Below are 21948 nucleotides of genomic sequence, written 5' to 3'. Positions count from 1 at the left end.
TTTATATTTTAACACGAAAGTGTTTTGTGCCGGGATACACCCATATTTCACTGGCGTCATATCCGTCACAGAAATGACGCCAGTACACCTTTGCCGAAACGATCCGCCAGGAGGACGTCACTCGCCAAGCACACCCACAAGGCAGCCGCCGACCCGCGAATCATGCTCAGCTGCAGATTTCGCTGCACATTTCACTTTCGTGTTTTACTGATTCCTATGACAGAGGAATCAACCCCATTTTTTTAAAGTTAACCCTCTGTTCTTACTCACCGCGTGTACACTTCTCCATGGGTTGAGCCCATCGTTTTTCATGAGTTTTTTTTTTTATCTTTGCGTCCCCCAGTGCACCCCATTAGTTGGCCTCACAACGCAACTCAGCTCGCGATGCTTTGCAGAAAATGTGCGCCCTGTGGTCTCTCTCCCCCTCCGCAGGTGGTGGCTGGCTGCGCGAGCGAGGAGAGCGAAGGAGCTCGACTGCTCAAGGACCTCGGTTCTCCTCGCGTGCACGTGTTCCACACTGACGTGACGGAGATGGAATCACTCCTGGAATTCCAGTCCCGTGTGCGCGACCTGTGCAGCGGTGAAGGCCACCTCTGGGCCGTCATCATCAACCTCAGCGTGGTCTCACTCGGCGAGCTGGAGTGGTACGACGACGACGACATGCGCTGGACTTACGAGGTGCGCGGGCTCTCGCGTTACATATTCCGACTGAGATCGTTCGCCACACTGTGCATCCAGGCTTGCAGCACCAAAATTCCAAACTCTGCAGTGATTCACCGGTTAGCCCTAACACTGTTTCCGTTTTATTTCCTGCGCGGGTTGAGAAACCAGCCACGGAAAAAGCAGGAAGCCTTTGCCAAAATGTATTACGGGGCTCTGTCAGGGGCCTCTCAAAGCCACCTCCTTGATTTCGTGCATGATCGTTCATTCGTAAGCAAACACTTCACCTGCATTTTCTTGCCAGGTGCCAGCGATGTGTGATAGGCTACGGAGCAGTAATATATAAGTAATAAAGAAACTGTCAACAGCTTCAACATTGAAGCTACACATTCGTGTATGGGCTACTTTCTTTAACCTGTATACCTTTTTGTTTCGCTTGATCACAATGGCTGCTGAAGAATTCCACCATGTCCTATACGCCGTCTCTTTGTATAACATCAAGATTCCAAGCCCATTTTCCCTCTTTTCTCATTTGTCTCGAGAGCACAGAATACGCCCACTACTGGGCTCCATGAACCCTTCAACTTCCCCTCCAACCTCGTTTAATCCCGCGACATTCCAGTTCATGCCTGGAGAACTTCTCTAATGGCACAGCCGCAATTAATGACTTTGCCGGACAGAGTTCACCCGTTGAGCGTTCCGCAGGTTCCAAATTCGGAGGCGGCCTATCCAGACCTAGCGGTTCTTATTACCAACCGATGGTAATAAGAACCACTGGGCCTGGGTATGTCGCTTCTGAATTTTGGATAGGTTTTAATAAGATGGTAACTTTGGAGCCCCTGACCACCGCCGTGGTCAGGTGCTCCACAGTTGGGCGAAGAGTTCGGTTGTTGGAGCATGGTGGGGCTGTGGTCTAGTGACTACCGATGTGGTCAGATACTGTTCTGGTGAGGGTCGGGATACTGTTTGTGTCCTAGAGAGTCTTCATTGAACGGTTGCATCTACACAGTGCAGCCTCCCTCGCATCCCGGATATGTTTCCTTCTGGACCAGGCAGCACTCCGAACCTGACGATGTGACACCAATAATTGGCGTTCTCTGGGGGTATACTTGTTACTTATTGCACGGGCATAGCTGCCTACATTCCATTTAGATTGGGCGAGGCTGCTTATGCAGCAGTTTGTATTATATAGTGTTCAATTGACACGGTCGGGGGACTTTCCTGTTGGAACTTGGCCTTTCGCTGCTGGCCCCGACAAAAAAAAAACAAAAAAAAACGAGACGAGCAATTTAAAGGGCCGCTGTTGGGGAACGTAAAAGATGTGCAGGGAAGCGTGGGATTCGTAAGTAATATGTCCCACTGTGAAAAAATTACGACCCGGGAGCGCTGCGCGACTTTCATTGTTTAGTATCTCACATTTGTTCAGTATCGTACATTAAACAATTTTCTCCCGTATCGCTTTTCTGGTTAAACTTTGGCCTTCTTGCTTTTTCTTTCTGAGAAAAAAACGCGAGAAGCGAAAGACAAGCAATTTCAAAGACCGCGTGCACGCTATGGAAAAGAGCCCGTAAGCAGTGTGAAATGCTGACTCACGGACAATGGAGGTAAAAAAAAAATCACATGACCAATAAGAATAATGAGATAGACATGGCAGCAGAAATTAGCGAAAGTACGCTCACGCGATATTTCTTGTATTCACTGGCGAGACGCGCATTCAGGCAACCCTGTGAGTGCGCCGTCACTCGTTACGTCGGGCTCCGCGGGATCGCGGTACTTGTCCGTGCTAAGCACATTACTGTGTTTCACGTTAACAAACTGTATACCGTATACCACACGCAAAGTATTGCCTCGGGTCCACTGTGAATGCGATTAGTAACATCTCTGCTGACACCACCGTTGAGAGTGGGGTTGAAACGGTGCAGACGACGCACGCCGGTGTTTTTTCTTCATCGGCGTGCGGGCGCAGTGGCCCACGCCGCGCCATGTCCGTGGCGCATCGACCATGTCTGTGGCCGTTTCCAGCGTTGCCAAGCGAAGAAATTGACAGCTAAACTTATCAACGAATACCACCTATACGGGCTCACTTCGTGGAACACCCTTGAGGAATTTTTTCACACGAAGGTGTTTTATTCCCGGATACACGAAGATTTCGCTTACGTCATATCCGTCACGGAAGTGATGCCAGTACAACGAAGCAAGGGGCCTGTAAAGGATGCACCCCTGCACACAGGGTCTTCTTGCGGGGACGCAACCTTTAGTACTAAAGAGTACGTTACATTTACTTAGGGTTGTACGTTTTCGGGTTTGATATTTTAACGCGAAAGTGTTTTATGCCGGGATACACCATATTTCACTGACGTCATGTCCGTCACGGAAATGATGCCAGTACACCGTTGCCGAAGCGACCCGCCAGCAGGACGTCGCTCGCCAAGCACACCCACAAGACAGCCCCGAACCGCAAATCATGCTCACCTGCAGATTTCGCTGGACATTTCACTTTCGTGTTTTACCGATTCCCATGACAGCGGAATCAACCACAGTTTTTTAGAGCAAAGCTGGTTTGCTGTCTTTTTGTGTGCGCGTGCGTGTAGACTGAGCAGAGAGGCTTTCTCCCTCTTCACTTCCTCACTTCGGAACACCCTCTCACTTCGGCCACCTGTTGACCTCCGGTTGTTCATATTTTATTATTTTATTATTATCAAATTTTTATTCAAAAGGGGTGACTCTGTCTAGTCAGATACAAAGGAATATATTGCCTTTGCAAAAATTACTTTCTAGCAATGCATTTGTGTTTAGAAGTGAAGCCGATATTAACCATGTAAATGCCCAAACAACGAAAACAATAATAAAATTCTAACGCTTTATTACATTATAATTTGTGACTCAAACAAAAAAAAAAAACGCGAGGAAAACCATTTTTCTCCTCACGTTATAAAGCTACATAAAATATCATATACCAATTAAAATTGGGTATATATGTATAGGTACCTATTGTATCATACCAATTTATATGTATGTGTATGTATACCTACATACAAAAGTAAGTATATAATGTATCATATACCCATAAAAAGTAGGAGTAGAACCGCCGAGTGTGCTTACAATGGAGAAGTTCATCTTGCAAGCTGTATGTGGGACTCCATGCGGCAAGTTATGGAACTATGTTTTTCTTTTTTTGAAAAACTCTCGGGAGGTATGAGAAATGATACAGTGGGCATTTCTTGGCGGGCAAAAGGCCCACGCCCGTGTAAAGACAACCGAAAAATTGCGTATTTAATATGATACATTGGGCCCTACGTGGTTAAGGAGATCAGCTTAGGCTTCATTTCGAATGTTATCAGTGTAGAAAATTCCTCTGGAACTTACATCTCCTTTGAAGGCGAATGTCCAGCGATTATCAAAGCCCTCTTTACAGCAACATCGTGCTTGCGTCTCCTACTTCGGTTTCGTTTCGTCGTCCTTTGGCGCGAATTACTCCGACTGCAAGACTAGCCGCAATTCACGCGGCAGCTTCCCTGCAGTCAGAGCTCTCCTCCGTGAGCACCTGTTCTACTCACATTCCGTCACGTTAACCTGTCACGGGTCCCGCATAAGGCTAATTCTTCCATTCTGGCAACGTTCCAAGTTAGCGCCGTGGTGTCGCCTTGGCTCTTGCTGTGACGACTCGGGTTCAAATCCCACACGAGCCCAATGTGTTTTAATTTATTTCCCCGTCACAGCGGCGTCCATATTGGTAGCATTCGTGTTGTCGTATGACGACGACGGTGACTTTTCACGTTTCATTAGGCGTCAAAGCTTCAACCATAGTAAAAAAATAACGAACCCCTCCCAAGCAACCACGGACGTCGCTGTGACGTCCGAAAAACAGCCGAACATCCAATGCCCAGTTTGGACGGCCACTGTACATCTACTGTACGTCCATGTTTGGATGTACCTTGTCGGGCGTACAGTGGACATCCAGAAACGGATGTACAGGTCCGAATAGCATCCTCCAGCGAACGTACCAACTTACTGAGGAGCATAAAATAATACCTTAAATTGAATATGGAAGCAAAAACGAAAAAGCTACTTGTCTTTTCAATTAAAAAGATCTTGTGCATCAACACCCGGGCTTGTACATTGGAAGTTTCTTTCGCATATTTCTAAAATTAAGCCTATTTTTTTACTTTGTTGAAGCACCTCACCGACTCCAACGATGATCTCTTTGGTGAAGGATATAAGAACTGAGAACCGCTAACGAAACATGTGAAGCAAGTTCGCTGTGTTCGTGTATGCCAGCCCGGTGATGCATTGGTCTTGTGCGGTGTAGTATTCGTTGTCGGAACATAATCTTCTCCTTATGTGATTCTGGAAATTTTACTGAGCATCCAAAATAAATCCAATTTGGGACGCCCGACTGGGCATACGGAAGTGTTAAATCTGGACGTCTGACGGACTTGCATGGTACGTCCACCGGCCCTGAAACGGTCGTCATAAGGACGTCCGTTAGAGCCAGAATGAACGTACACTGGACGGCCGACAGACGTCCGGAGGTAGCTTGGGCTTCCCTACCGGACCCCAGTGAAAACGTAAACCAATTTTTTTTGTCAAATCAAAACTCAAAAGCCTCGACCAATTACAACGCAATCCTTTCTTTTTTGAAGAAAAATACTTCTGGCTGCCGTCGGCCCGCCGTTGTCGTTTCGCCTTGCGTTCTACTTGCCGAAACTCAGGATTTGTACAGGCGGCGTTGGTTCGAAAAGTACGTTCACGGTCACGCTTGCGTACTTACATTGCTACATTGCCTCCCGCTCTTCGGGAGAGCGGACCAAGCGTGACCTACCCATGTTGCGGCCATAGGTGAACTGACTGCCGAGGGAAACGCGCAGCGAGCGCCTGCGATTGGATCGGAGTTTGACAGCGACGACCATCACCCGTGGGAGAGGAGCGACAGCTGCGGGCAAGGAAGGAGAGGGGGCGAGGAGGAGGAGGCGCGTTTTTTGCGACGACGCCACCGACTACGCCAGTCATTAGGCAATTTAAGCTTCCCGCAAAAAAAGCATTTGCATGGACTTTTTCTTCCGTAGCACTGTCGGTCGGGTGCGTACACACAACACAATTTTTTTGAAAATCTCTTCACGACCCCTTTAAAGGGACACTGAAGTGAATTTGTCAAGCTCCCGTTTTTGCTTGCACTGCGTAGACTGGCTCAAATTAGCACACTTTTCATCGTTTATCCGGTTGACAAATCGATAATTATTTTACAAAGCGCGAAAGAAGAAAAACTACCATGCGCGGTTTGCGGCGGCCGCACCAACTAAGGCTGTGACGTTGAGAGGAGGGGCGCCGTGATTGGACGATGCCCAAGGTTAGCAATCACACAAGTTTCGGTTTCGGTTTCGGTTCTGTAAAACATAACCAATGGCTTTGTTGGATGGGCATTCTCAATATCTCAGTAATCATCGTACCGCGCTTCTGCCATCTTGTCGGCTGTAAAATGCACAAGATAAGCCTCCCAGGACGGCTTGTAGTCGTAGCATTCACTATCCGAGACCTACGCAGTGCATGAACGCCCTCCGCGTACCCGCAGACGCTCAAATGTCATGCGCTTTTCCCCCATATTTGGAGATTGCCTGCCTCATGCCTGTATCGTAAAAAGCGTGTTCGCACCAGGCCAAGGGTCTGTTCATTCTGGCCTGTGCCCACTGCCTGCAAGCAGTCGGTGCTTATGGCAACAGCACGCCAACGAGAACTCGCTAGCGCGCCAGTGCCAGCCTGCGCGCGTTTTGTGAACTAGTTCGTGTAGCCATGAACGTTGCGGCCCCAAAAAAGGTGAACTCAATACAGAAAACATCGGCGGAAAACAAAAAAGTTAACTTACAAAAAAAAAAGAAGCACGTACCCGCGGGGATTCGAACTTGTGACTCGCAACAGTGGCGTAGACTTCTTATTTTTCCGGGGGGGGCAGACCTGGAGTGCGCCTCGAAGCGGCGAAGGGAGGGGGGAGGAAGCGGTGGGGCGATCCCTATGAGATGACACGTCATCACCCCGCTACAAAGAGGCTACCACTCATCATCATCATCATCATCATAAGGGGCACCTGCAGCAGTGAGGGCCTTTTACATTGTGTCGGCTAACTACGAGGTGTCCCCAAATAAGACGTCCCGCAAATATGTGAACCGTGAACTTCAGCGGTTTGACGCATCCAGTAGAAATTTCTTTGAATACGTGTTTTACTGGTCACATTTATTCAAAAATATTGCATGACTGAACCATCAGCACAAAAAACCAGTCGATTTGTTTTTCTTTTAATGGGCAGTTCGGGGGTAAAAAGAAAGGGACACGAGAAAGGGACACGACAGGGGCGCTACGCGCTGCTATGTTCATTCCCGTTAAGAGGAAAGGCGCCGCCGAGTATGCTCTCTCTTTCCCATCGCGACGGCTGGACCAAATCATGCCTGGGACGAACTAATCCCCGCAGACACGCCGCAAGTAGCGCCTGGAGACGCCGCCGCAGAGTCGCCTTCCCTTTCCCGGTCGTGGCGGCTCGGCTGACGCAATCGCTTCGCCTCCATTCGCCAGATTCATAATGCGGCCAGTGATAGCTCCGGCTGGAGGCATTGGAACTGCACGCGGCTGCAACGGAACAGTGGGGGTATAAAACCAGCCCTGAAGCAGCGGTAGTGCGGCGGCATCTCATCGAAGGCCCTGAGAAGTGCTATCGCGCTTGTCTTAGCCATGTAACGCTCTTGCTACCTTTGCATATATTGTATATAAATGCTGCTTCAAATAACCGTCAGCTCGGCTACTTCGTCGCTATGGTCTGCGCCGCGTCGATAGCGGACTGGGCAGAGCAACGACGCAACAGTAGTGACTGAGCTTGGATGGCCCAGTCCCAACAGTGTATGTGTATGTGTTTTGGAGGCTTGGAGCGGGTATCGCTCGCAGTCGACGGCCGCAGTGCACCCAGTTGCTGCCGGTACTTGGCAGCCGTTACAGCACTGTCCAACTGCTCTGGCGTGCTTTGTGACCTCGAAAACAAAGTTTGCAGACAGGCTTTTCGGAGGCATGATAGCTTGCACTGACTTCACTGTATTCCCGAGCTGGTGCGTTGGTTGCACAGTGGAAATCTGCAGCTCTTGGTTCGAGAAGCACTGATGAAGCTGAGAGCTACCGATAAAAAAGTGCGGTGGCGTCGTTATGGGCAAGCAACATGTTTTACGAGACGTTCCAAGACGCGAGCTAAAGGTAAAAACCCAACGTCTGGCATTGGCGTTCATCATATAAAACGGCCCTTTCACGAGGCCTTCCACAGTGCGAGCTTAAACTCGGCACAAGTTGCTAGCCCAAGTAGCACAGAACATTAGAATAACGTTATCTGGAAGTTGCGAAAGTTTAAATAACGTTAAATGTTACGAGGCAATGTTTATGTAACATTTAAAAAAAACATTCAATGTTTATGTTATGTTAGAAACGTTATTTTTACGTTGAAAACAAACATGTATGTTAACGTTTTGTTCCCAACATTTATTTAACGTTTAGGAAACAACTTAAAACCAATGTTAGAAATACTAATGTTATTACAATGCTCATACTCAACATTAAAGTAATGTAAATATACAAACATTATAATAACGTTCAGGACATGTTCAGGAAACAACTTATCACCAATGTTAGAAATGGTAACGTTATTAAAATGCTCAGGACTCAACATTAAAGTAATATACAAATTGAAACATTATAATAACGTGCAGGGCATGTTCACGGCAGAACATTAATGGGATGTAAAAATGTAAACATTATTATAATGTTAAGAAGTACCCGCAAAGCAACGTTATAGGTAATATCTTTATTGCAACATTAATACAATGTTCAAGGCATAACGTTGAAGTAATTTTAGAAATTTAACGTTATTAAAATGCTCGAGGTAATACTGTCAGGTAACATAATAAATCTGAACATAAGCATAACATTTATGTTACAACGGCAGGGTGATGTTATGCTTGAAGCATTAGCGAAATGTTCAAACTAATTGCACAATACAACTGGCTTTTACCAAAGTCTTCAGGGGTACAGGGGGTCAAAACAAGTCCTCCCCCCGAAATTTCTCGTGAGGGAAGTGGGGAGGGGGGGGGGGGGTCATCCAGGACGGGTGATTCGCGCGAACGTGAATCGCACGCGCCAGATAACGCTTCCAGGCTCCAGCACGTACCGGTCGGTTCTTCTGGCTCCCTCTTCACCATTTTGACATATTAAAGGGGGGGGGGGAGGATATTTCGGGTTATTTCCTTATTTCACATATATAGAGCTTTGCATCTCGTGCCGTCGGCGTGTCGCCACCGATTCTGCTAGCTTTGGCGTGTCTTCCGCGGCCAACTTCCAGCTCGTTTGAGCAGCTCTGGCGGCTCAAACCCCCCCCCCCCCCCCCCCATCCGATATAAAATCCTGGCTACGCCAATGCTTTGAAAAATCGCAGCCACATTATTTCAGTGCTTGACTGCATTTTGACGCCGCCTGAGATGTGCTGAGACAAATGTTGTAAGTGTGTATGCGTGCGTGTTTATTTTGTGTTATGAGCCCAGCCCAGCCCAGGACATGGGCAAGCCAATGTGTTGAGGAGGATAAATTACAGCGCCAATCGTGTCATCAGTTGTGGTTTTGGCCGCTGCGAGTCCGCGCGAAACATTTCTCAGGCAAGGCGGCTTTCCCCTCAGTTGCCTTTTGTTCCCTCAGAGGAATAGCTCCGTCAACAACCGGTCCCATTTATGACCAGTCCTATTGTTGCCCACCGCCGCTCCCCTCGTTTTGCAAGGCGTGTATCATGCGGGTGCGCGCGGCGGGTGGGGGCTTGCTCCCCCTCTCAAGACCTGCAGGGGAAGTGCGTCAAAAGCCTGTTCTTGTGTCTTGTATTCCGGCGTGAGGCTGCCTGGTATTTTTCTTTTCTGTCATCTGCACCGAGCGCAAGAAAGAGCGACAGCACAGAGCAGCAGAAGGTGTTTTGCGTCATCGAGAAATACACTTGTTGCCGGGAAACAACGATTTGCAAGTCAAATGCAGGTTACTTCAAATATACACGAAAGCACGCTTTTAACTATTTTCAGTAAGCATCCTATGAAGTTAAATTTATTTTAGGAATTGACTAGGAATGATTAGGAATGAATGACTAGGATGAATGAATGAATGAATGAATGAATGAATGAATGAATGAATGAATGAATGAATGAATGAATGAATGAATGAATGAATGAATGAATGAAATAATGAATGAATGCCTAGGAATGAATAGGAATAGAAAAAAATGAATAGGAATTGACAGTGTTATGTGTAATTTTTACATTCCTGTCACGTTTGCACCGCAAATTCTGCGCCATTGAAGCAGAAAACAAAAATGCGAGAGCTGCTTCTTATCAATGCGGCGATCGAATTAACACCCATTGGATGATTTGGTAGATCTGTAATGAACTCACACCTACAGTGAAAGCCAGAGTTGCCCTGCGCATGCAACGCGAGACTGCGACACCGCAGTTTCGCGTTATTTTGTTTCGCATTAGCCATATAAAGTACAACAGCATTGTTATGGTGCATCAGCCACAGAGGAAGAAGACACGAACGCCAGTGCCTAGCCTGCTCGCACGTGTGCTAAATTGTAGCCAAAACAACACGCTGGGCGCGCTCAGATCGACTCTGAGGTGTACATGTATTGAAAAGAAAGAAGCCGAAGCTCTGGCGTTCTTGGTCTGCGCGGGGCCTTCTGTTCTGTAAATACGCCTTGTTGGTTGATGGATTGTAGGGTTTAACGCGCCGATGCAACGCAGGCGATGAGGCGCGCCGTAGTGAAGGGCTCCGGATTAATTGTGACCACCTGGGGATCTGTAACGTGCGCCTAAATCTCGTACGCACGGGCGTTTTTGCTTTTCGCCTCCATCGGAAAAGCGGCCGCAGCGGTCGGGAATCGAACCAGCGTCCTCGTGCCCAGCAGCACAACGCCTTAGCCACTGAGCCACCAAGGCGGGTGTAAATACGCCTTGTAAATACATCTTCGTTTCACGTCTTCCTCTCTGTAAGATTTTGGTGGCGGTTGCTAACCATATATCCATGCTCCTGCCTTGAGCCTATACGAGCGCGTCATCATCATCATCATCACCAGCCTATCTACGCCCACTGCAGGGCAAAGGCCTCTCCCAGTATTCTCCAATTACCTCGGTCCTGTGCCAACCGTGACCAATTTATCCCCACAAACTTCTTCATCTCATCTGCCCATCTAACTTTCTGCCACCCCCTGCAGCGCTTGCCTTCTCTAGGGATCCACTCTGTTACTCTTAATGACCAGCGGTTATCTTGCCTTCGCATTACATGCCCTGCCCACGTCCATTTCTTCTTCTTGATTTCTACTAATATGTCTTTAACACCAGTTTGCTCCCTGACCCACTCCGCTCTCTTCTTGTCCCTTAATGTTACACCTAGCATTTTCCGCTCCATTGCCCGCTGAGTCGTTCTCAATTTAAGTTGAACCCTCTTAGTGAGCCTCCAAGTTTCTGCCCCGTAGGTGAGTACCGGTAATATGCAGCTGTCATACACTTTCTTCTTCAGCGACAATGGTAGGCTGCTATTCATTATCTGGGAATGTCTGCCATATGCACCCCACCCCATTCTGATTCTTCTAATTCCATGCTCGTAAGTGCTCACTATCGTAAGTGCTCGAGCGTGTAAGTGCTCACTATCGATGATACCCTACGCTCACGCTCGCGCTACAAACGGCTAGCCTCCTGGTTATAAGTTTAGTCGGGAAATCGACTTCATGATGTCGATGGGCGGTGGACCCTAGGTGAAATCAAGCACCGGGACCCTTGCGAAGTATCTAACCAAGCTGTACAGCCTTCCTTTGTAGCCGCATAACTGTATTTCTAGAGTGGATTTCAACTTTTAACATCTACGTATATAAACTGCACTCCGCTGTCGCTCCAATTTTTCCCCATAGCGCTGCGCTGGCGGCACGATTGCTGCCTAAATATTTTGATATCTGCTGCTGCGGTGTTGTTAATTCACTGCAAAAGCTATAATGTTTGACAACTGTATTACCTTTGATGAAACTTCATAAAAATATTTAGGCGACGAAATTGAAACTTTGAAAACTTCCCTTTGCGGCAGACGTAATCAATTCGTCAATTTTGATGCAAGCCTAGGTTTATCCGCCGTGTAAAAGCACGCACCACGTCGAGATATAGAGTTACGCGTACAGTTAAACCTGTATGTAAAGAAGTTGATAAGAATTCAAAATTTTCGTTACATGCAGGTTTTCATTATATGCAAGTTTCGATTTAAGGCACCCGTAAATGAAGCCGAAACTAAATCAGAATACTTGACATCAGGGACAGTGAACTCTCCCTTCAAGAATTTATTTCAGAGTGAAAAAAATGCTCTATTTGCGGCTTCTGCTTTTCCACGAAGTTTTTCAGTACACGGCAGTCCAAAGAATCAAGGTCACTTATACCCCTGTATTCGCAAGCGTAACAATTTTGCCTTTTGACACTCTTCGCTGCTTTAACCAGTTTCAAGGAGCAAACGTGTGCTGAAAGGGCGCCTTTTCGCGAACTTGATGCTATTTAATTGTGCACTCAAACTTTTTGAGAAGGTGCTAGCTGGGATGCTGTACCGAACGACAACGTTGATCCTACTTGCCTGCGGAGACGGCACCTGAAATTGCGAGCTTGTCTTGAAAAGACAATTTTTTTTTGTTTTCTAGTAGCAGAACTCGTCACCAACGAACCTACACCTCAGAAATCAGTGGAGACGCGCGAATATACTCACCGACAGTTGGGCCTAGCACCTAAGCGACACCACACTCACATTGGAAACACACGGTAGTTTGCAGCGCGGGCAATGTTCGCTAAATTAGTGCATATCTCCAGCCAATTTTTCAGAAAAAGTGCAAAAAACGATGGCTCATCAGCGTAGCGAATTCGTTACATGAAGGTGTAACTGTTGCCATGCCTTCGTTATATAGAGGTCAGGTCGAAAACGCATCGTTTTCAATGAGGCTGGCAATGGGGATTTGAAAAACTTTGTTAAATCCAGGAATTCGTCACATGGAAGTTAGTTACATCCTGGTTCAAATGTAATTGAAATGACTCCTTTTTTCCCATTTTGTGCCTTGCAGACATTGTGCTAACTCAAAGCCCGAATTCTTCTCACAGGCAAGGGCAAGACGATTAGGAAGTATTCGAGTCCTTATAATCAGCCGAAGCGCAATGTTTAGCCTCCAATTACGCGAACTTCATTTAAAACCTTGAGTTGCGTTTGTTGTTGAAAAGCTGCGTACCCATATTTTTCCCATCATCGTGTGCGGCGTAAGGACACGAAGCCCTCGAAAAATGGGGAGGGTGAGGGAAGAGGGGGGGGATCGAGCCTTTCAGCGCCCACTTTGTTGGCGCCTATGCCATCGAGTTAATTTGAAACGAATCATCCGATCTCAGTGTCTCCCTGTTACTGTTATGACGGGGTCTGGGACATTTCGGTGAAGCACGTTTCGGCGCACGGGCTTTCCGATGCACGGACTTCTCGGTTCAAAGGCATTTCGATGCGAAAACATTTTGAAGAACAGATATGGTTACTCGTAGTGTGCTCCTAACGTGCCACGATGGAAGAAGACAACGACGGTAGAAAACGACGACGAAGCGTTTGAGTACGCAAGCAGTGCACGTGCAGTTTTCTGGAAACAGCGGTAATAAGACAACGCCAGCGGTGCGCTAGCTGTCTCGAGCAGGTCATGTAAAATATATTTGTTGGTACTAGCCACCTACTTCGATCTGGTTCTTGTATGCCTTATTTGCTTTGAACGTATTGTTGTATTTTGATTTTGGTAAATCATATGTCGTGAATGACTATTTACTGCACTTACTGAATTTTTTTATTATATTAATGCCGCGTTTCAAAAGTTTATCTTACGATTTGTGTCCATTGTTAGGTTTTTCTTTAACACACTTCAAGCAACACCTATTATAAAGCAGATTTATTTTACTCGTTGCGGCTTATTTCCTATTAAGTTGTGGTTCTTTGGGCAGGGGAGAGATTGCTCTAGATTCACTCAGAAAACATTTTAGAAAACATTAGAAAGAGCAGTTTCTAGCCGTAATATCCCGTAATTTGCGTAATATTACTGTGAAATGATATCCTATTATTTCTAGTCGTGAGACTATGTAATTTTCGGAGCCGTTTAACGGGGGAGGAAGAAGGGGGAGGGAGATGGACTCCATGTGCGAAGGCATTCCTGGCGAAGGCATGCTTTATCGGCGATCAGGCGAGAAATTGCGTAATCGTGTTCGCTAATAGTGCTCAAGGCTGCAGGGGTAACTCGCTTGTTTAAAAGCATACATGTACGAAAAAAAAAAAAACTTTTTTGTAGTTGTGTGACCACACAGCAGTAGTTATTCGGTACGCACCAGCCGGACTGGTTAAGTTGCCCACAATTCTTTTTTCATCGAAGCATGATATTTCTGACTAGTGAATCAAAATGTTTAAGTTCTAGTTTACAAAAAAAATGCCACTGGTGTTTTTTACAAATTTTCTCCCTACACCACTCGTATTTCATGTTTGGTTATGAAGCGTTCCTTGATCCGGGCATCACGATCAGTCTCGTTCAAAGTCAATCTTGTTCGCGAGTCTCCTTCATTCTGTTCGTTGAGACGAGCAGGTAAGGCTGTCTTCACTTTGCGATGTAAAAGGCGAACTTCGCGGCGCTGTCCCCAAGGGCAACGTTACTAGATTATTTTCAGTTGTAAAACTGGGCGGCGCTGCCCGGAACCGCCACCGATCCTTCTCTCTGTGGCGCTGCAGTCGCAACCGGCTTAGGGTGCCTCGATGCGCGCCCGGTGCGGGCGCGCATCGAGGCACCCTAAACCGGCTCGGCAGCCGGGGCGCTCGCAGGCGGTTTCGCTTATGCTTCTCCCTTCGCGTTCCTAGTTCAGCGCTCGGCGCGTACGTTTCTTGTGCGTCCGCGGGCGCTTGGGTGGGCGCACACATCTGGTAATTATTACATTCTCGGAAGCAAATAGCTACAATGAACAGCAGACACAATGACATTTTTTTCGCCCCTTGTGTGGTTCTTCCGGGTCCTTTTTTTGCCGAAGAGCAGTACTCGCAGTAGCCGGCACATTCAGTGCCGCGGTCTCCGGTGTTTCTCGTTCGCGCGGTCTTTCTCAGTAGTGTTGAATGCGCGATGCCGTTCGAGTGGCACGTTTTGTGATTTGCCAGCGACTGTATTCCATTGATGCATGTGAGGCTGATGCAGACAATGCCGACCTGCTTTATTCCCGAATGTACCAGTGGCTACAGCAGCAACAATTAAGAGCAACATGGACAGGCACTTCTTCTCGGCTTCCAAAGATGCGACGCTTCGCTCGCTATGGATTAAGGCCATCCCGCGTGCGGGTAAGGAAAAGGATACCATGTTGGGCTAGTTGGTTGTCAGATACAAAGGAAGGAACAGCGCACATTTTAACGAAGAAGCATTGTGGTGTGTAACTCTGTCCGTCCTTCGTTAAAATGTGCGCTGTTCGAATTCCTTTGTAGCGGATAAGAAGCTTTCGACAAAGTCCAAAGTGTGCGACTGCCATTTTCACGAACAGGACATCGACAAATGGTTCGTACATGCAATGACGTTCTCTCTGAGGAATTCTCTGCGCGCGTCATCAAATCGTATTTGGTGGCGTGAATTTCTATTCCAGATTCCTTCAGCGAGAATGCAAGCACGCTGGCAATTAAAGTTGTAGAGTTCGATTTAAATGAAAAAAAAAACTTGCATACATGTATCTATTTATTACTTTTTTTCTGTCAACATGCTTTGGTATTTTGTAGCCATATTCACCGTAAGCAAAAAAGATGAGTCGATTTCTAAATAAAAATGCTTGCATATTTCTATTCATTACTTTGTTTCTCTTAACGAGCCATAATCACCTTAAGCAAAAACGATGTGGAGTTGATTGTAAAAAAAAAAAAAACGTTGCATATATTTTTCTACTTTGTGTCTGCCGTAAAGTGTGTACTGTAAAAACCAATAAATTGTTGCAAAGAACTTTATGCTTATTGACATGTAGGCTGGTTTAACTTCGTCAGTTAAATGACTCAATAATTCTTTCAATTAGAGATATTTCGCATTTTCAGAAACGTCGCTTCTTAGTGACGTACGTTTGGTAAAGCTAACTGTTGTCAGGGCAAAACATGGAAAAGATACTATTCTAAAAAGGACGTCGAGAAAATTAGGAAGTTTCTTCTTCGAGTGGCCTTAATTACTAGAGCCACAAAGTGACGTAGCTCCAATTGATGGTGACCTTGCTTCTAATTGGCTGGAAATAAAATGAGCGGTTTCATGATTTTTTTATAAAATTCGGAAGAGTCAATCAAAATAAGCTTTAACGGAGGCTTATTCTACGCTACCAGCTCGATGCAGACCGTTCACGCTCGTGATTGACTGCCAGCGAGCAGCCGACGCAAGCGCGCGCAAACTACGATGCGCTTCGGCTGACCTGTTGAAGAAAGCAAAGCAATGAGCCGTGGCCGTAACTAACGGCTTTTACGCCCCACATTAAGCGATCCTGAGCAGCTACTGGAAAGTACTCTGCTCTAGATGTAGTCTGGACGCGGATAACTTGGCGGGTAGCGGGTAGTCTTTAATATTATCGCGCGCTAACGTCATGAAAAGGCCGAAGAGGCATTGGGAGAGGCGCCGTTGCACGCGACGAGCAGCGGCCGGGTAGAGCAAAATGCGGCGGTCCCGCCCTCTCGCGGCACGCCGAGAAACGGAGACACCGGCGATGCACGGCGCATGGGGAGAGTTTTACAACTGAACCTATCTAGTAACGTTGCCCAAGGGTGGGTGGAGAAGTTTCCCATTGTGCGACGTTCCTTTGTGTAGCATCCCCCCACGGCTTTTTGTTCATTCAAACAGGTTTCAGCCGCAGACAGCGGCTGCGGAAAGTTGCTTGGAGATCCACTGCCTTCTCGCCCCATATGAGAGGGAAAGAAAAAAGGGCAAGGGTCAAGGGGTCTTTTCTCGCCACTGCCGACCCTGTGCGTACCCAGCTCCAGTCGTTACACCGGATCGTTTACCTGGAACACTGCAGTTGTAGACGTAAGTATATGCGCAAGCACATGCTTGTTCAGTCGTAGCCTGTTCGATGGTGTTATATCTTTCTCCGTGGTCTGTCCAACCGAGACCCGTTTATCGCTGGATATTCAAAACGAAGCGCCAGAGGCGGCGTTTGGGCAATGTAAGCGACATACAAGGAAGGTGTGCAGGAGCAACTCGTGAGTATTTTCTTGCTTATAGGCCCGTGCACACTTGTGACGAACAACGCGATTTCTGTCGCGGCGACAAATTGGCCGAGACCGAACGACAAAACGGATCGCCGGGCGGCAAAAGTTTCCGAAATCGCGTCTCATCGTCGCAAGTGTGAACGGGCCTTTGAACTATATAGTAGGCAGTATTGATGGAAGAATCGATGTTACGGGTACGTTGCATGGAAACGATTTTTGTTCGTTGCATGGAAACGATTTTTGCGCGCTTTGTGCAAAGTAAAGTGAATTCGGATAACTAACCTCGCCCACACTCGAATGATCTTCACTTCAGCCGGGCAAGTGAGGTAGCGGCTTGGGCACGCGAAACAAAATAATGCGCGTGTCACGTTAGTTCGCTGTGCGAAATTTCGAAAAAAAAAAGCATTACATTTGCCCCTAATTGCCTGGCGATGCGATAATTATGTTGGGAACGCCGGGGTTCCTTAACGTGAAAAAAAAAGAGGGGGGGGGGGGGGGTGCAGCCAGTGCAGCTACTTCGGAATGTAGTCGATACAAATGCAAACGAACAGGTCAGAATGCACCCCTTGGTAGCCTATTTTGCCGCTGGTTAACTTAGACGGTATGACGGTGTACCTATCGCAAAAAGTTCGTCAGACTTCTGGGATATATTGTTAAAAGCTGCAAACCTGAGCCTTTTGTCGTAGCTTTCTTCGCTGGCGAGTAAGCAACCAGACAACCTGCGTGACTATATAGCCAAATTTGTTAGAAAGGGGCACTTTGAGGGCTGAAGGTGTCACAGAGGGTGGGAAAAAGTGCGCTGTTCGAGTACATGCGTTCGTTTGCTACTTACATTTTTGAAATGCATTAAAGCAGCATAGCGCGTTCTTGAGTTGTGAGAAATGCACCCCAAAAGGCTGGTAAATAGCAGCTGGTAAAGAGTCGAAGTCACTTTCATTGCAGGCTATGGTTTTCAAGATACCCTCAAACCGGGAAAGCCGCGGAGTTAATCGACGATGAGTGCCAATCCCGAGACCATAGAAACTGGTAAGTAAATATTGTGTAAATGGCTAGCGGGTTTAGCGAATCAAAATGGAAAAGCGAATTCAATCGATAACGCACAGCACAACAGGAGCTGGAATGACCAGGGCAGGTGCCACTTTCAACTAAGCCGATAAAGATCCGAAGGGGGGATATGGAGTTAAGAGGTGTGGGAGGTACTTGGTCATGCTAGCGATCACCCACTCCCTCTAAAGGGAACCGTTCCGCCCAAAAGAGGTCACTCTGGATACAGAATTTTGCCTACTGCGCGTGCTTTATCAGAAGTTTGGAACCAACACGCTTTCATTGGGGCCGCATTGATCATGCACAGCCGTCGTTCGCCGAAATAAAACCGACATGCTTCGAGCAAAAAGGCTAGTTCTAGTACTGTTCATCGGTGGTGCGGTTTCGAACAGCTTGAATCAAAGGCTTTTACAGCCGTAGTTCCAGGCGCTCTTCCCAACTTTTGAAAAATCCTGTAAATGCTCAGCAGTGATGAATAACAGGGTGCGTTTCATATGACGAGGTAACAACGCCGAGCGTGAAAAAACAAAAACCATGGTTAAAGTGAACGCTAACAAATTTAGTGGCTGCAATGATACGCATGGCTTTGACTGAAAAACAGAACCTTCCTGCATTCGTGCAAAAAAAAAAAAAAAAAAAGAAGAATGCCCGGGTTGTTGTAAAATGCTCAAATTCTTCCTCCTTTCTTCCCCTAGCCTGTTCCAAGCATGTATTAAACATGTCACACAACTCTTTTCAGTGCTGAGAAAGACTAGGATCGAAGTTGTTCGTTTATGAGTTCCCACTTTGGTTCCCTTTATTACGTAAGTAAACTTGGACCATTATACACATTCGTGTTTAATGGGGGTTTCTTTTGTGTGAACCATCTGTAATACCTCTGTAGCACTTTGTGTTCTTTTTTAGGTGAAAGATCTGCCGGACTGGAGGAGCAAACGTCGCTTCTACAACCAAGCGAATTTTCAGATGGGTTGTTTCGATTGAGGTAGCGGTCATCTATATACAGTTGGACAGGAAGAAAAGAAGAAAAAGGTCCGAGAGGTTAGTATCCGTTCCCGAATAGTATTTGGTGAGTGTAGAAAATTTCTGAGAGCGTATTTTGATTTGTTTTAGTAGTTCAATTTATGAACTGCTATGCAGCCCATAACTAGTCGCGCCCTATGCTTTCCAGCTGCTGCTGGTGTGACGCAGGTCACAGTCGATAGCGGGCCACTTCATTGGTGACTGGATCCACTTTGCGAATATTAGGCTTACAGGAACCCACAAGGTAAGCAATAAACTAATATTCTCAAAATTTAATAGTGCATTTATATTTAAATGATTTTCATCCTAATCTCTGCCTAATAAAAATACATGAACCATGCAGAAGACACAACACTCCGCTAGCGAGCGACTTTGACGAATAGTCACTAACCTGTATAAATTACTGACTCGGGAGATTCAAGTTGGGAGTCAGGTGACCCAAAATTTTGTGCGCTTGCTTTCTTCTGGTCATATGGTTAGCACGAGTTGCTGCGTAGCTGCTTGTTCAGTTACTCTCCTTTTAGTGCGTGCGTGTGTGCATGTGCGTGTGTGCGCTCGTTAACTAAACAAATCCTTAGGCAGCGACTACTTTTTCGCGCAAAAACCGCCTACTGCCACAGCGTACTGAAGTAGGAATTGTTTGCTTTTTCCACACAGACGCAGCCAGCCCCTGGATGGACCTCCTCTCCTGCACAGCAGCAGCAATGGAATGTAAATAAAAAAAATGTTGTAACCATGCAAAAATAAAATAAAATTTTATTTGAAATTTCACTTTTCCTTGTTATTTTGAAAATGCTTTAAAATATATCGTAACCGGCAAACGTGGATAACAGAAGCAATGCTCCACGATACACATTCCACACGTTTGGCAAAACGTCACTGTACGTTCCTGGTCCACATTCTGAAAAGGTTTTGCAACGTTAAAAGATTGTTTCAAGCGTGTTTTCTGCAACGTTAAGTAAATGTAAATCCAACATAATTACTATGTTGTCGAAATGCTTCCTCACAGTTCCAATGTTTGACGAAACGTTACTGTAACGTTTTTTAGTTGTTCTTAAAATGTTTTTGTAGGGTGCTTCTGCAACGTTAGGTAAACGTAACTCCAAAAGTATTTATATGTTGTAGAAATGCTTTCTTACTGTTCGCATAACGTTTGGCGAAATGTGATGTAACGTTTTACATTGTTTTTAAACGTTTTTTGAACGTTATTAGCTTGTTCGCTGCAACGTTAGGGAAATGTAACACTAACATTAATAATATGTTGTAAAAATGTTTTGTGGACGTTTAAATAATGTTTGACAAAACATTACTGTAACGTTTTTGATAACATTAGTTAAACATTTCAAAAAAATGACATTAAGAACATTGCTCTAACGTTAGCACCAAACAAAAAAAATACGTTCTTCTAATGTTTTGGTGCTACTTGGGAGCGAGGAGTGGTCGCCCCGCCAGTAAACAGCAGATGAAGGTAGGGGAAGAACATAACCACCGAAATTCACCATCATCATCAGCTTCATCATTACACGGTGGCATAAACGAGAAGCAGCGCATCGGGTTGCCATTCGAAAGCAAAACGCTCCTCCAGCAGCAAGATGCCAGCGCTGTTCGACAAACTATGCGAGGCGAAACAAGGCGTCACACGCGTTCGACTGGGCATTATGATGTCCGATTAACAACCCACAACCTGCAAGGTGGGGCTATATGCTCACTTGTGAATGGACAGCACGAGGGCATAGTCCTGCCAAACCTGAGCAAAAAGTTTCAAAACGGGAGCCTAATAAAACCAAGTGGTTGACACAAACCATGCAGTCAATTTGACGCGAATCGCGTAAACTAACTGCGACTGTTTAAATGAGCGGTTCCGCTCACGAAACGACTCCAGAGCATGACATGCATCTATGGAAACTGCTTAAGACCGGAAAAGAGCGACTTCGGTGCGCGTAGTGCATGCATTGTGAGCAGCCCCCACCGCTTCCCCTAAAACAATTTGAAAGAAGCAAGCGGAACAAAGCAGCTACGCGTTCCCAGGCCGCGCATTTGTAAACAAAAAATTGGCCGCGTATCTGCTCCTTTCGTTGCAAATGTCGTCAAAAGACAATAGTCTTTGTAGACATTTGCCAAGGAAATGCCCCCCCTTTGCTTTGCCGCTCACCTCTCATGCTGTTCCTGTACCGTCGCGCTCATTCCAAGGTAAACGCACTAAAGGTTTGCGCAAGGCGATTTGAATTTACCGCGTTCCACCGCTACAGGCCGGGTTCCTCGATGCCAGCGCTGCAGTACGGCGAAGACGCGCGTGAATGGAGGCGGCCCACTACAATGTTTATATAACCGCGTGGCCGTGATCCACGTACTTTCCAAGCAGAACGTGGAACCTAGCTAGTGGAACCTTTCGCTGCTGTTGCCGCGTGATTTTTCATATGCCGCCAGGAGGCGGCGGATTTTTGCAGTAGATGTAGAATATCATTTGCTATCGAAAAACCTAGCATCCATTAATTTTTAATAAAGGAACACTGTGCATATCCCTTGTGTACTAATTTCCTGTCTTGTATTTGCGTAATGTCTTGTTCTTGTTCAACAAAGTTGACAAGTATGAACATATAAACCGGACTTAGACGTTTACATGTGGCTGTGAGTATATAAGACTATTCCGCAATATCAATTTTGCTTTGACCGGATGGCTGAATCGAGTCACAGACAGACAGACGGACAGACAGACAGACAGACAGACATACAGGCAGACCAAAATTTCTAGGTTTAAGTAGCCCAAGAAAGACTATCGTCTTTAAAATAACTGCTCCAATCAACAGGTGCCGTAGAAACAGAGCAACTGTGGCCGCGCTTCCCACCGGGACCTAACCCCCTCGTTTTTCCCTTTTCATCGCGACCCCTTAGCGAGCGACCGCCGAAAAACGATAACAGCGCCCAACAAGGACA

General features: G+C 46.4%; 1 protein-coding gene and 1 long non-coding RNA gene across 3 annotated transcripts in view; both read left to right on the top strand.

The window, feature by feature from the left end:
- The window catches only part of LOC144168519 (short-chain dehydrogenase/reductase family 9C member 7-like), a 29755-nt gene that overhangs the window by 1308 nt on the left and 6499 nt on the right, over positions 1-21948 (top strand). The window contains exon 2 of the mRNA XM_077697487.1: positions 433-678. Within this exon, the coding sequence (XP_077553613.1) occupies positions 433-678 (246 nt within the window). The remainder of the gene's footprint in view (positions 1-432; positions 679-21948) is intronic.
- LOC144167643 (uncharacterized) lies at positions 16758-19258 on the top strand. Of its 2 annotated transcripts, XR_013322077.1 has the most exons (5): positions 16758-16941; positions 17893-17976; positions 18734-18797; positions 18898-19032; positions 19163-19258. It is a non-coding gene; the product is annotated as an uncharacterized LOC144167643 (long non-coding RNA). The 2 variants fall into 2 exon arrangements; XR_013322076.1 differs by lacking the exons at positions 16758-16941; positions 17893-17976 and having other exon boundaries at positions 18250-18797.

The sequence above is a fragment of the Haemaphysalis longicornis genome, unplaced genomic scaffold (genome assembly GCF_048455015.1).
Source record: "Haemaphysalis longicornis isolate Haplotype H1 unplaced genomic scaffold, Haemaphysalis longicornis Haplotype H1 scaffold_2, whole genome shotgun sequence".
NCBI classification, from domain to species: Eukaryota; Metazoa; Arthropoda; class Arachnida; order Ixodida; family Ixodidae; genus Haemaphysalis; species Haemaphysalis longicornis.
The sequence above is the reverse complement of the archived record's forward strand: the minus strand, read 5'-3'. Positions and strand labels throughout refer to the sequence as shown.